The sequence below is a fragment of the Pygocentrus nattereri genome, chromosome 28 (assembly GCF_015220715.1).
Source record: "Pygocentrus nattereri isolate fPygNat1 chromosome 28, fPygNat1.pri, whole genome shotgun sequence".
In the NCBI taxonomy this organism is placed as follows: domain Eukaryota; kingdom Metazoa; phylum Chordata; class Actinopteri; order Characiformes; family Serrasalmidae; genus Pygocentrus; species Pygocentrus nattereri.
Window position 1 is genome coordinate 13,250,353 of NC_051238.1, and position 16,144 is coordinate 13,266,496.

Here is a 16,144-nt window from a genome sequence, read left to right on the forward strand (position 1 = left end):
CTTAACATGGCCAATCACATAGCAGGACAGATGCTGTTAAAAACCGAACAGAATGAAATTAAATGCAAAAAAAAAGAGATTTGGTAACTAAATAGACTCTTAAAAAAGATGGTTCTTCTAGGGTTCTTTAGCAAAAAATGGTACTATATAGGACTTTGAACACTCAAAGAACCCTTTCATGACTAAAGGGTTCTTTGAAACATAAAAGTGTTCTTCAGATTAATGGAGAATGTGTTGTAGATTGTTCTATCTAGAACCTTTTTGAAAAGGCTTCTATACAGCACCAAAATGGGTTTCACCTTTGCTCAGAGTGTATAAATAGCTAAAATATCTGAATACAAAATAGATTCCTTTACTGACTGATATACTTGAGTAGATGGAAAAGTATAACAATCTGAAAATACTCAAAAGAGTACAATTCCATTAATATTTCAATTAAGTAAATTGAATGAATTAAGTTAATTGAGTTAATTACATTCATTAATTACATTAACTCAATTAAGTACAGTAATTGAGTAAATGTAACTAGCTACTAACCACCTCTGAGTAGGATTAGTTTAGCAAGTGGCCAATACTATTCAAAAACCTAAAAACTACAAAAACATACAGTCCCAAAAACAGCTTCCTCTAAAACCATTATGAATAAAATAATGTAAAGTCTACCACACTGTTTAATTCAACACAAGGCGTTCATTTTATACTCATATTACGCCTTTGGCATTTGAACATGAGAAAAGATCAAGGATTGCATATTTAGGTGAGATTGGTGCGCTCTTCTTCAGCACAGGGATCTTTACCCAGTTCGGATTAGCATGCACTCTCTGATTAGATGCTTCAACAAACAGATTACTCATTGGGTTTACAGCAGTAGAAAGTTGTTTGAAGCTTAGGCCTGACTTGCACTTTAGAGACTTTTTTTTTACGTGGAATGAATCCTAAGTAACAAAAATTTTGCAAACACTCTCATTCTCCTTGATCACTGTAGAGCTTACCCACTCTTACTCTACACAGGTTGCATCCACAAGTCACAGGGTCACATGAGGGTGTTTTCAGCTGTTGGTACTGAAAATTTAAGCAGCATAAACATAACATAAACTGAAGAGGCCATGCTAAATGATTTGTCCTTTTTGATGAGCTTTTTTTTGAGAATTTACATCAAATAGAATGTGTCAATGCTCTACGATTAGACAAGAGACAACAATACATACATGTAACTGACTTATCAGACAGCTAATGTACAGCCACACTCTGCTCTCTTGTTATGGACAAATTTTAAGTAAATTAACTGAATGGCGACCAGCTAGATTGTTCATATGTGGCAACAGTCAAATGGTAAACACTAGAAGGCACAAGTGGGAGATACAACAGTTTATAAAATGTCAATATGTTTGATTACTTTTGATCCAAAACTGATATAGTCAAAGTGATAATGGGTTGCTTTGGGGCTCAGACGTGGCCTCTTAATTTGCATTAACTTTTCCATTTCGCACTTCAACCTCTTTGTGCCTTAGTGACCCACCCCTAAAGCGTCCAGCAGTTGTTATGGAATGCTGTAATGGAAACACATTGTTAAACAGTGCACAGCTACTGCAGGGCTTCAGAATGTGTACATAAAATACAAACATACAAACTTCATATTAAAGCAGGCACACATTGGTTGTTACTATGCTCAGGTTATTATAAAGTTCTGAACTTTGTAGTTTAGTCTTTGCCAAGTTGGACAGCCACCTGGAACAGGTAGTGCACCAACACACAAAATATAACAGCACTTCATTACATAAAAAAGTAATAACATTAGATAAATATGTTACTTTGTACTACATTAACCTCAACACTACTGCTTTGGTGAATCCCAGATGCCACCTCAAGTGCCATTCCATTATTGTAGTAGCTCAAGTGAAGTAGGAGGAACAAAAGATAAAGAGAGCATAATTTTAGGCTTCGGCAGCAGAACTTTCTCAGAATTTATTCAGTCTGGCCCCCCAACAAGAGAGATACACTTCATATATCATATTCAAAAATGTCTTTATGTGGCAAACTAACCCAGCTGTTGTACATGCCAGTTGAATTAACTTTGCTAGCTTGCTAATGCAACTAATGGCTACACAGCTAGCAATGGTTTGCATTACAAGATTGGCTAATTAATTAATAATGAACTAATTAGTTCACTAAGGCTACCTTAGCCAAGCACAAATGAATTCCACATTAATCTAATCTGCTCCTTGTTGCCCCTCCTTCCCCTACCCTGTGAGTGGCCATCAGGCCCAGTGCCAGAACTAAATTATAAGTGGGGCAACCAGAAGTCACGGCGGGGCAAATCCCAAAACAACAGTGCAAGGAATGTACAGTAAATCTGTCAGAAGAAGCCACATATTCAGGACAGAATCAGGAGAACCACATTTCTAGCAAATCTGCAAAGGTCTGCAACATTTAGGAAATCTGCTAATTCCCACAATGTACAGCACTGCTATCTTCCCACAACATACAGCTCTGTTATCTTCCCACAACATACAGCACATTCTTAAAATGCAGCCCACATGAAGGGATGCATTCAAACTCTACAAAGTTAAGTAGTGTAGCCTTTTATATGTGTGTGACAAGCAGTAGCTGCACGCTAAGTGTAGTTTTACTACAGTGAGTTTAGTGGGGCACAATGTTTGGTTAGTTGGGCATTGCCCTATCAAATGATGCCAGGCTTGGTGGCCACTTGTGTAGCATAGGCGCCATGCCCTTTTAGGATGTGAGGCTAGGTTGGTGAGGGCATGTTTGAATTGAGAGTTAGCAGTTGATTTGTGTTCTGGAAGCACTGACAATAAACATGTTATAGTTAGAAAAGTGTACTGTGTATTGTGTACTTTATGACATTAACTATAAAATGTCATCATATTGCCCACCCCTAGTCCTCACCTCTTTGTTTCAGTGAGTGTGTGCTGAGTGAATGTGGGTGCAAGCTTGCTAATCCCTCTACATTAGCCTTTGACCGTTGCTGGGCTCGCTGAAGGACAGTACAGATTACAGATATACCTTGATGAAGTAGCTGTGGCTCTGAATCAATAGAACTCCTCTACATTCAGAGAGAGTCAAAGACTCTGTGCTCATACACAGCAGCACTGAAGGAAAGCTTCAGTGCTTTTTTTTTTTTTAAACAAATGACTTGCTTTCATGCAAGTGGTACCAATCTTCGTGACTCACTTTTTTGGGGTAAATTAAGGACTTGAACATGAAAAACGAGCCAGCTAACTGATGCAATACTAATGCTGTAATGCTATATATAGCTATATATAATATAATTGATTTACGTAACCCATCTTTTAGCTTCAGTAGACAAGTTTGAGGCAAAGTAATGAACGGAGAACATGAACACCATATCAAAACTCGCCTCAAAAATTCATAAAACTAGAACAAAAAAAGTGGAAGAAAGCAGGCTGAGATACTGTAGGATTAGTCTAGTGTAAAAGTGACTCCTTTATACTATGCCACAGAGCCTTGTACTGTGATTGCAGCTACCGAATCCTTCAGCGGGTCAGCGCACAAAGAATACATCAGAGAAGGCAGCGGAGATTGGACTGGTTATCAGAGTCTTACAAAAAGCAGTTTGCGATGCATTTAGTGTCTGACCTTTATGATGTGAAGGGGAAATGCAAAATTAATTATTATTAGAGCTCCATTTGCAAGAGTTTAGTGAGTCATGAAGCAGAACGAAGCCTGAGGAGAAAGCCAGTAGAGTGTGAAACCACATTCGGAATAAAGGACACGATGATTGCAGAGATGTTTTCTGTTCTGGTTAAGGGTGTAACAGTATTTTCAGTTTTAATCTGATTTTCGATTCTGAGGACAACATTCTAATTAGAATTTATAAGTGATTTCATGAAAAAAAAAGCTCAGTCATTTGAGCGTGGGTGAATGCAGAGTATAAGGTTGGCAGGATACTTCAATGAAAATGGTGTTTGGCCATGATGACGGGGTGGTCTAGTGTAGTGGAGCCTTCTTGCTGAACAGAACACCAAACCAGACCTCCTATTGGCTCTGCTCAATTGGCTCTGTCTACAAGGTGTTACATATATTTACAGCATGTTTGGTGGTAGTTTGATTTTGTTTAGTACTTTAATTATTTGAAGCATTCTATCATTTTATTCCCCTCACCATCTCTGCTCACTTATCAGTGCTAGAATGAAACCAGGTCAGGTTTTAATCAATGATCAGTGGTTTCCATTGATGGTACTGACTGTGGCATTTGGGCCAATGCCCAGGGGCTTCAGACCACAAGCCCTGAGGCAGCTCTAATACTAGGGCCAGTCCTCTGCAGGCCATAAAAATGTGAAGACCAAATATATTCCCCTGGTATCTCACTCCACCACTGTGTTTAAAATTATTTGAATATGCAGAAATGTATATGTGCCGAAAACAATAGGCTATTGCACATATTAATTGAAAATGAATCATTTTGCTTACATTACATTTTTCATCTGTTCCAAGCGGACATAAACAAACATGAGCTGTTTATTACATAATCATTTCTCAGGTCTGTTTTTGTGCATTATTTTTTATGTTAATGTCAGAGTGTGGGGGTGGGGGTCCTCCATAGGTGCTTGTGCCAAGGGGCTTCATGAGACCATAACCTAGTCTCTGGTGGTTTCCCACGAATAACCTCAAATGAGAGACCCTCCAAAGAGACTGTGGGCAGCATTAGTGAAAGTTTTAAGTTTTGATCCTTTGTTTTATTTTTCATCGTTCTAGTGAAGTGATGAAATAACACAGAGTGGCTTCCATTCTCCTTTCTTCAAGGTGATGCTGGAGGGTATGGAATAAGTCTTGGTCAAGGTGGCCTAATCAACTCAACTCATCTCTTTTTCTCTCTCTCTCCAGTTCCATGGCTGCTTTGAAGCCTTCAGGCCTGCTGGGATGCAGAATGTGGATCCTCTTCGCCCTCGTCCACCTCACTATGGACCTGTCCCTGTGTGCTCCAGTAGGACAGGGCCTGCCACTCAAGCTGCTGCCCCGATCAGCGCCACGCATGCGGCCTCGTCCCCTACCCACCCGGGATGCACCCAGCGCCCAGCACTGGAGGACTCTGGGCTCTTGGCAACGGAGTGTCCCATCTCCTCCTGTCCCATCACCTGGGTACAGGGGAGGAGCAGGATTATGGGGGTTGGGGTCCAAATCGCGGAGGCACAGACGTCAGCTTTGCGAAGGGTGCAGTTCTAAATCACACCCCTCAGAGGGTGGGGAGTCGCTGGAGTTCTTGGAGGGGAGTAAAGCTGATATCTTGCAGCATTTGTTCCGCTCGCGGAGGCAGCTGAAATGGGATACCTATGACAGTTCACAGGAAGGCAGGACCACCACGGTGGCCGGATTTATCGACTGGGGTCCAACAGGGACAGACGAGGGTGCGGATGATGAGGTTAAGGTGATCCCTAATACCACAGCCACCACAAAATCCTCCACCACCACCACAACAACTACCATCACCACCACCACCACACGCAGCCCCCAAAGGACTTACGCGGTGGTCACCACCCCCCATCCCCGGAGGCTGAGCACCACACAGCCTACGATTAACCTCGGGGTGACCGTCAAACCACCGAAGCCATTTGGGGACACACCAGGTAGGCGACAGTACACAGTCACTGGTGCCCTGTATTTTATTGTGTTAATGGTCATCGATCAAATATGAAATAGAATAATTAAGAATAATGAAGCTTAAAAATAAGGGTTCCTAAATAGTTCTTGGCTTGGATGTACGATTCTTGGAGAAGCTTTTAAATAGTAATACATTAAATTTCATTATGTGAAGGCTCTTCAAAACTGAAAAAAGATTTTTCACACTTGCAGTGTCTTTATACAAGGTGGCTATTAAGAAAAACTTGAAGGTTCTAAAAGTGGTTGTTCTTTTTTATGAGCATATAAAATACAAAAACTTTCAACATAATTAGTGATTTCTGTCAACATAAAAGCACACTCCTACAAGATCTTCACATCTTCACTCTGTTATCTCCTCAGCTACATGCAGTATATGTGAGTCCTTGGGATAGACTCCTAATGTTTGCCTACCGCTGTAATATGATTCAGTTCAAGTTGCGCTGGATAATTTATCAAATTTGCCATCTGCCAAGTGCATAATATAATACTGTTTAACATAATGCCATTAATTATGTTTTAATAATGCCAAAAAAGTGCTGATTAAGAAAACTAAAATTATGTACAATCTTAAAAATCAAGGTTCCTGAATGGTTCGTGGCTCAGTTGTACTGTTCTTGGAAAGATGTTTAACTGATGTAAAACCTTTATAAGGTTTTGCAAACATTTAAGGAACATTTTAACAGGATATAATACTTGCATGCTTATGAAACTGGCCATTCAGTGAAACGTGCTATAAGGGAACAAAAGTGATTCCTCTATGGCATTGACTTTAAGAGCACACAGTTAATGCTTAATAATCTTTGTTAATTCACCTCATTTTGTCTATTTGTTTTGATTACACAAATAATTGTATATTAAAATAAAAGTAAAAGTGTTTTTACTGACTAACTAATGTAAATGTGAAATTATGAAGAATGATGAGTTATGGTGGTGTTATATGAGCTGTGAGTGAAATGCTTCTCATTTCGGACGTTTTTTCTTTACCCTTTTTTTCTGGAGAAGCACAGTTCTGTGTAAACACTAATACATTCAGTGTGCTTTGTGCTTTCCGTGGGAAGATGATTTGAGTTTTTGGAACTGCGTAGGAAAGATGATGATCAGCCTCTCAACTGCTGGAAGGGCTGGAATCTGTTGCACTTTTTTGTCAGTTGTTAAACAGTTGCTGGGTTTGAGTCAGCCCTATCCATGCGTAGTGGTGTTCAACCCTTTGGCTGGAGTTATATGATAGCCTGTTGAGCTGCAGATTCAGTGATGCCTCAGGAGATCTGTTACCATTGTCAACCGAACCTACTGAAAAGGGTGTATTGTCATGTGAACTCAAATGCAAGAACTTGCCATTATATTTGAAAGGTAGGAGCGATTCTCTATGTCCCATGCATTCTTATGCATCAATAATAGGTTAAACCTTCATGAATGAATGATTATTATAGACTAATTAATCTGTCCTACTTGCAGACAAAGCAAGTTTGTCATTGCTGGTCTCTGCCCTCTATGTTACAATGAAAATTCATTGAGCTGTTATCGGTTTGACCAGATCTACACATTAAGGCAGCATTGATTACATCGACCTAGAAGCAAATTGATATAGGTCTCTATAAAAATAGATTCACAGTTAATAAATCAGCCAGTGCATCTTTAATTGGCTTCTTCAAGTGCACAAATTTCCATACAGTGCATTCATATTCATGCATTCAGGTTTGCTTCACTGTAGAGGTCAGTACATACCCTGGCAGTACACTATACTGTTTACTGGATACAAAATTATAAGATAAATGCTCACTGTCTTCACCTTATGTAACACTTGCACTTGGAGATTTAGGGTGTTTTTGGTTGTGGTGTTAAACGTAATTAATAAACATTGCATACAGATTCAGATAATAAGACAGAGACCAGGACTAGTGTTTTAAAAGTGTGACATCTTCCAGCATCTATCTTAAAATTAAGAAGTAACAAGTACACATTAATGTTGGATAGCAAGTAGGTCTATAAATCATATGTGGTTGACCTTTATGCTGAAGCATACCAAAGTGTGAATATATAGTATGAAAATTTGTGCCTTTGGAGAAGAAAATTGAAATTACGTTGCTGACCCATTTATTCTTCTTATTAATTGTGAATCTACTTTTATGAGGACCTTTACATGTAATTTGCCTCTAGGTTGATGTAGGCCATGGTGTGCTAACATGCAAACCAGACTGATGACTGATGAAGCCACATTTTATGACTACATAATGCTTTATTCATGCATAAAGAGGAAAAGGATAGATGATGTCATTGTACTGCTACAGCTAGAGAGTTGAGACATTTAACAGAAATGATGTTAACACTGAATACACTGAACATGCATATTAATCAGGAAGTGTTAAAGGTGCTAAAGGAGAAGTAAGTTGATCTCACAAAACTGGCAAATTGGTATTTAAAGAGAAAGTTGGTGTTGGCAGTTTTTCCTCACGCAGACCCACCCATGCAGACTGTTCCTGCGCCTGAAGACTGATATCTGTAAATGACCTCTATTCTCTCTGTTGTAATTGACTATCCTCTGTTGAGCCCTATTCAAAAAGTACTGCATGCAGAAACACTCTTTGCATTGCTTTTTATGCTATGACTTCAGAACAGGCTGGAGCTTAGTTGGCATATATGTTTTGCCTGGAGATTGAATGAGATGTTTTAAAACTATGCACTACATCAAAATAATGTATCATGTAAGCACCAAAAAAGGACCATGTTAATTTGTTTAAAAGTAATCAAAGCATGATGATGCACTAATATGGAATGAGTACTCTATGAAAAACTACACTACATGGGAAAAAGTATTGGGACATCTACATATTATACCTACAGGATCTTTTATGGCATCCCATTCTGAATCCATAGGCATTATTATGGAGTTGTTTCTGCCTTCCCAGCTATAACAGCTTCCACTTTTCTGGGAAGCCTTTAACAAGATTGTGTGTGTCTGTGTGTCTGTGGGAATTTTTGCACATTCATCCAGGAGAGCATTTGTGAGGTTAAATACTAACAATGGACAAGAGGGCCCGACTCAAAGTCTCTGTTCTGGTTCATCCCAAAGGTGTATGACATTGTGCATTTTGATCTTTGGCTTGTATTTAGCTTTTCAGCTGCATTTCATGAAGCCCCTGATTCACAGTTCTTTTGCTAATGTTGCTTCCAAAGATAATATGCAACTTGTTAGTGAGTGATTCAACAGAGGATAGGCGTGTGTGCTTTAGGTGGCCCCAATTTGCGTGGTCTACCGTTTTATGGCTAAGCTGTTGTTGCTCCTAGAAGCGTCCATTTCACAGTAATAACACTTATAGTTGACAGGGGCAGATCTAGCAGGACAGAAATATCACAACCTGACTAGTAGCAGAGGTGACATCCTGTTACTGTGCCATGTTTAAAGTCACTGAGCTCATCAGTACGACCCTACTACTGCCAGTGTTTTTCCAACGAGACTGCAAAGCTATGTGCTTAATTTGATCAACCTGTTAGCAACGACTGTAAGCTGAAACATCTAAACTCAATAATAGGAGGGGTGTCCCAATACTTTTGTCCATATAGTCTGTTTTAAATATTATTTTTGACCATATAAATATGTAAGTGACAAAAAGCCAAGAAGACTTGATGACATCTAAACTTCAAAAACTTGAGGATAATAAGCACCGTTTGTTCTATAAATGTAATTATAGCGCGTTCAAAAAGTCCCCGAATCAGGAAAGCTAAGCACGCAGTTAGCTCAGATCAATTGTGCCTCATGTTACGTTAATGCCAAGAAAGCAGGTATAATCTCCTATCCCTGATTAAATGTTGTCTTGTATGTCTTGGCAGGTTCTGGATTTGTCTCTGATTCTATGTATTAGCCCACTACATTTCTATGACTTATTCATATAGGGAAAGAAAGCTCCTGCCTGGAGGCGTACTATAATTATCCACTTCTGAACAGAAGCTGAGTTTTCCTGAAGGAACAAAATCCCCGTCAAGGTGATATCCGCCCGCTTCCTCATTCAAGGGTCATTTCAGGCTAATCTAGCTTCTCACAAATGGCTGTGCCAATATTAAACCACTTTTGACACCGAACTGTATGAAACTAAGCAAGGTTCATCGTGAATGCTAAATGAGTATTAGCACTGTAATCAAGCTAGGATGTATCGCACTATGTATCATAACAGATCGTTCACCTAATGGAGCTATGAAGTGCAGCACGCTAACAGCATCCAGTGATTTACTGATTTTTTTTTTTTTTTGCCCACTAATGGAAATAATGGTCTTTTTTAGTATATGTGCTAAGTGTATCAGCTCTGCAGGCTTATTTGATACATTATGAGATGGAGATGGAGATAACCTCTTAACACAATGGAGCTAAAGGAGGACTATCACATAACATCTAATGCAATTAAGCTGAGATATAACTTTGCATGGACATATCAAAGTGAATATATCCTGAGTTACAACCCTTGTAGCTGAAAGAAGTTGCTTCACTAGCATAAAGAAAAGCTTTTTGAGTTTGTCATTAGCTAATTTTATACAGCTTATGCTGGGTAACCAGACACAGTGTTGGAGAGGAAACCAAATCCAGTCATAAGATGTAAATGTTTACCTGAAGAAAACAGAAGAATAGAAGCTGTGGGCTAGATTTATTTGCAAATTGTCAATGTGTGATGGGTGTATGAAGCATTAGTAAGACCTGGTTTTAACAGACATTCATGTTTTACATGTTGCATTTCTGTTTCATAGGTCATTAAGTTCTGTATCACCTTTATTTAAGATTTTTTTAGCCATTCAGTACATGCTCTCTGTTGACCCATACAAAGAAACCATGTTAACTGTGTGTAACCATGGAGGATGCAGGACGCAAATGCAAGTGTCTTTTATTAAAGTCCTGGTTAGAGGTGGTAAGCATGGCTGAGAAACCAAACACAGACAGAAAACTAGAAAACGGATAAACAGAGAAAACAAACCAAGCTATGTATAGAAGTTTTGACTGTTTTATAGTGGATAAGATGAGGAGTCAAAGTTCTAAAGGTTTAGACCAAACTGCAAATAGAGTAAAGCTCTCTCTCCTATAGCTGTTCAAGTGACAATATCTAATATTAAGGCTAATAGGATGTTATATATGCGAGCGATACCCTGCCCTGTAGATCATCCTGTGGTCTTATCCAATCAACCGTTGGATGAACCATTGCAAGTCTGTCCCAAGACTCTCTATACGCCTGAAGTGCTGATTGAAATGGTAGATAAACAAAGTGTAAGGATGCCAGGAGATTAAAAGCAGTTTCGGAAATGTAAGCAGACCATTATGACTGCAGAAGTCTCCTGTTGTATTGATACTCTAAACAGACCAAAAATAATTACTGAATGATTTGTTTCCAACAACAGTGAACTCCAAGGGTTAAACTGCACTTGAGGACAGAATTATGTATGTAATGCTGTCATTTAGGGACTTACTGAATAAACACACACCAAACATTTACATTTTTTTCTACATAAATAGCATTTAAATGTTGTAATACAGTGACATCACAAGCTATTGTGCTGATTCTAGCAGTTTCAAGAAAAAAAAAGCCCAAAAGACTGACATTGCTGACATTGTCGTTTAATCAACATTCAAGGCCACTTGTAAATTGCATGCATTCTTTTCCTGCTGAACTATGCCTGTTCTTTGTCTCCAAGGCCTCGGTGGCATTGCGACTGTCTGCATTTTTGCTGCATTCTCCCAAAGACGCCATCTGCCACATCACAGCATAGGAATATTTCATGTTTGATCCAAGCGTTTGATTCTGAGACGTGACAACCTTGACTTGGTGACTTTCTTGTCACAGCATGAGTTACGCTGTACAGTGATCTGGCATGACTCAGCTATTTCCTGTGTGTGTGCGTGGGCGAGTGTGGGAAGAGCTGTATAGCTGCAGTTATGAGGGTGTATGTGTGTGAATTATTGCACAAGAATGTCCAGATTCTGCTGTCTGTAATGGTGGAGCTAGTGTTGTGGATCCTCCCAGATGGAGGTGTCAGGCTGTGATGATTTAAAGCTCACACATCCCTGCTGTTCTTCACCACAAGCTTGTTAACACACCTCTGGGTGTATAGGCTAATCTCTATCGCTTTATTTACAGGCTGTCTGCATAGGGACTCGGTGAGACATTCCGAAGGATGAATAATGTAGATGCAATGTGGATGTATGCCCCTGGATGATTTCTGAAGTAAATGACATAGCATAGACACAAGGGCACTCATATTAAAGTGACAGGCATTTGTTCCATATATAACACTGTTACAATGACATGGCGCTGACACACAAGCACATATTAAGTGAAAGACATTTGTTTCGTTTATAGCACTGTTTTATACGACTTATAAGTTTTTTACTGACTGTGTCATAAAGAAAATAGAAATGATGATTTGTACTTACACTAAAGTGACAGATATTCCATTTATAAAATTTGTGAATTAAATGACTGCATTGACATAAGGGCTCATACTAAAGTGATGGGCACTTGTTCCATTTATAGCACTGTTATAAGATGTTTTATGACGTAAATGACATGGCATTGACATAGAGGCGCATACTATAGTGTCAGACATTATTTCCGTTTATAACAATGTTCTAAGGTTCTAAGGTGTTTTATGAAGTAAATGACATAGCATTGACTTAAGGTCACTTATATTAAAGGGTCAGGCATTAGTTCCATTTATAACACTGTTGTAAGATGTTTTATGATGTAAATGACTTAGCACTGATATAAGGGCTCATACTGAAGTGATGGTCATTTGTTGCATTCCTAAGACTGTTATAAGATATTGTATGAAGTAAATGACATATTGTTGATATAAGGGCACAAGTGGCATGAAGACATTTATGTATAGACATAGCGTCCAGATAAAGTGTTAAGCTGGGAAAGGACTAAAATTATGTATATGTCCAAACTGGATTGTGCTTAAAGATGAATAAAAAAATGAATGCTTGGACATGATTCAGAATGAGTCATACTAAAGTTTGTGGGAAATCTGCTGAAATTATGTTTTGACATCTTGATGACTCTGGAGGGGGATATTCTAGTTGTAATGAAGGGTGCTCAGTAGCAGGATGAGAATTATGATAATTAATGTGGCTCTGGTAATATCTTCTCCGCAGTCTACTTAAAATTATCCTCTAACATACAAATCTTCTTGTAACAGCCAGAATGCAGTTCTGACGAACATCTGTGTGGCCTGTTGATCAAAACATCCATGGAAGAGCTTCACATGAGCTGTCATGACCAAAAATTGTATCTTTGTGCTAATTAATGTTTTACTAATGCACAAAGTCCAACGCTTTTCATCACTTTTGTAACTTTAAAAAACGTTGTGTTTTCAAAATAAAACTTAGTTGCAGAAGTACGAGTTTGTTAATGTAGCGAGGTTTTATAATTCCATGTACTTTTGCTCCATTGGTCCATTCTTCATATCACTATTGTCGAAAAAAAAACAAACAAACAAAAAAACTTGTATCTCCAAAATGGTAACTTTACAGGAGAAGGGAAAAACCTACTTTACTTTTACTGATTCAGATATTTTCACAAGTAATTTTGGATAATTACATTTGATCCAATCATCATAAAATTTACATACAATATAAAGAGCAACAGGCATTTTCAAGTTATGTCAAAAATTGAGAAATGGAGATACAAAGCTTTCTTCGTAAAGACTTCAGTATGACTCATCCTGAATCAAGTCCCAGCATTACTATAATTATTCATTTTTAAGCACGATCCAGATTGGACATATACATAATGTTAGTCCTTTCCCAGCTTAACACTTTATCTGGAAGCTATGTCTATACATATATGTCTTCATAACTCATGCATACACATTGGATAACATCATTACATAACAGCTTACATTGGCAAGCTTTATGAAGTATAATTACATTGTACTGGTAAAAGAGCCCTTACATCAAAGTGATAGACATTTGTTTCACTTTGTTTCAACACTGTTATAAAACATCTTTCAGAAATAGTAGTGGACTTTATACTGAACACCATATGTTGACTCTTTCAAAAATGTAAATAAATGCACATAAAATGATATATGGCATAGCTAGACATGAATAGGCATATGCTTTTCTTTGTATACTGTTCACATAATATAAAGAGCAAAGTTTTCTTTAATGCTGTTTTTTATAGAAACAGTTCAATTACAGAGTAAAAATGAAAATCATTATTGTTAGTGCGATTCAGTTCAAACCTGTGTAAAAAGGACGAATCCATTGTGTTTTATGAAGCTCATAATTCCGAATCCTTTTTCTAAGCATGTCAGAGTCACAGCGGGAGCCCTTTTGGGATTTTTCATCTTGTCGCTGTAAAATATTCAATATATTATGTCAGAAATGAAGTCTCTTTAAAAGGTGCCAGTCCTATAGGGCAGGTCATTCTTTGCGGGAGTATAACGCATGTCTCATGGCTTCATAGACTTGCAGGGCAGCATAGAAAAAGGAAAATGAAGAAGCCGCACGCGGGGCAGCTTCATTATCTGTTAAGTAATACCATCACAGTCGCTTGAGCGGGAGTCTGACTACCTCACTCGCTCTCACACTGAAAGTTCTCTGTACAGTGATTGAATTATGCAGTGTTGCCTTTGACATTGGTGGAAAAAAGCGTTTAGAATAATTGGCTTTGATCCTCCACTTTTTTCTGTCTCTCTGTGTTTCTCTATGTCTCTCACCCCCCCCCTTCCTCCTTCCTCCCCAGTAAGTGTTTTGGGTTGCCACAGCTCACTGGAAATCAAGTGAGATTGACACTTTGACATCAACGTTAATTGGCAATTGCGAGTCATCAGAGGGTGCAATAAGAAGCTTCCCTAGCCAGGTGGAGAGCGTAGGAGGACGGAATAGAGAGAGAAGAGGGGGTTAGGGGAGAGAGAGAGAGAGAGAGAGAGAGAGAGAGAAAGAAAGATAGAGCTTAAGACATGAAAAAGGCTGGACCCCTCCTTCCCCTCCAGTTCTTCTGCATTAAAACGAGACAGCGAGGCTGGATGCGTGTGGTTCTTGGCCATTTGCTAGCTGGCAAGATTTCTATCTGCTCTATTTTCTCAGCTGAATGGAAAAAGGGAGCTGTTCAAGACTTACAATCCATACTGAGAGAAAAAGGATAAGCAGGAATTTCAAACATAGGAAAGCAGCACAAAGTTAAAAGTTCTTTCTCACACACAGTGGAATGATTGAGGCACGGGTATATTAAAAAGACCATTTGAAGACACAGTCCCTTTGAAGACCACCTGGCTTTTACATATTGTGTGATATTTCATGATAAAAGAAACCAATAGAAATGGATCAAAGTCAATTAAAAAGTAATACAATTTCCATGAAGTCAAATTAGAATTATTCTTTTACTTCTCCTGTAAGTTTATTGTTTTGAAAATATAAGTTGTTTATATGATGACTAGGCACCAAAATGAAAATTCTTAACCAAAACCAAAAATGCAGTCAGCCAAAAACCAAAACTGAAAGAATGTCACTTTTTTGAGTTAATGTGATTATGCTGGTGATGCTTTAAAGTCAATAATCACCTTGTTGGGAAAGAGAACTGAGAGAACTTGAGGACGAATTTTAAATGGCTTTCTAAACAATGTTTAATATTAAAAGTTAGTAAAATATTGTACTTCATGATTTTATACAGGCACGAGGCATCTCCATTATAAGGGTGAAAAACAGCTATATACTTTTATTAATTAATGTATTTATTTTTTAATAACGTGAAGAGCACATGGACCTGGTTTTGGAACTCCAGTCCAGCAGTCTGAAATTTCTCCAGCAGGGGGCACAAAAGTCACATTAGTGTTTGTCTTTTAGAGAACAAACAGCATTAAACCTCAGCAGCATGTAATGAAATATTATTTATGTGATTTTCAATAAAGAACTGAATTAAATCTGTTCATGCTAAAAAGTATGTAAGCTATAGATCATATAGAACACAGCTGCTGTAAAGGAAAGTGGAGGAAAACTGAAAAAGATGAAAATACTTTTTTTTTTTTCATTGACAATATTTTGTTCAGTTATCCTCAAAGGTTTCCAGGCAGCTTAGCAGAGCTTAGCATTTAATTCACATACTGAGTTCTTGCTGTGGTTTCAGACATTATAATCACTACCGTTTTAAAAACCAGCAGTGAAGAGTGTAAATAAACTCGTTTTGTTCTCCAGGTTGTTCCAACTATACTGCACACTTTCAGCCATCAGGATAATGGTGTTATTTTCCATCTGCATGATTCTGAACTGTGCCCTGCCTCTAAATTGGAATCTATTTCTCTGTGGAGGCTCAGCTAAATTGTACATTAAGAAAAAGGCTCACACCTTCTTAAACCACCCATCATGTTCAATTATAAAGTCCTGTCATTAACTTAGGAATATTTCCTAACCAAATGACTAATGGGAAGACGAGGGATTCTCCAAGCTGACCTTTTTTACTGGCTGATGAATCTCATTAGAAAGGTAGATAGAAAAAAGACTCTTGATACTGAAATTAGCTTCTCA

At 38.3% G+C, this 16,144-nt stretch overlaps 1 protein-coding gene across 2 annotated transcripts in view; it reads left to right on the forward strand.

Annotated features, from left to right (window-relative positions):
* ajap1 (adherens junctions associated protein 1) overlaps positions 1-16,144 on the forward strand; it is an 83,460-nt gene that overhangs the window by 40,001 nt on the left and 27,315 nt on the right. For both annotated transcript variants that reach the window (XM_037535833.1, XM_017693407.2), the window contains exon 2: positions 4,867-5,606. In XM_037535833.1, the coding sequence (XP_037391730.1) occupies positions 4,867-5,606 (740 nt within the window). The remainder of the gene's footprint in view (positions 1-4,866; positions 5,607-16,144) is intronic.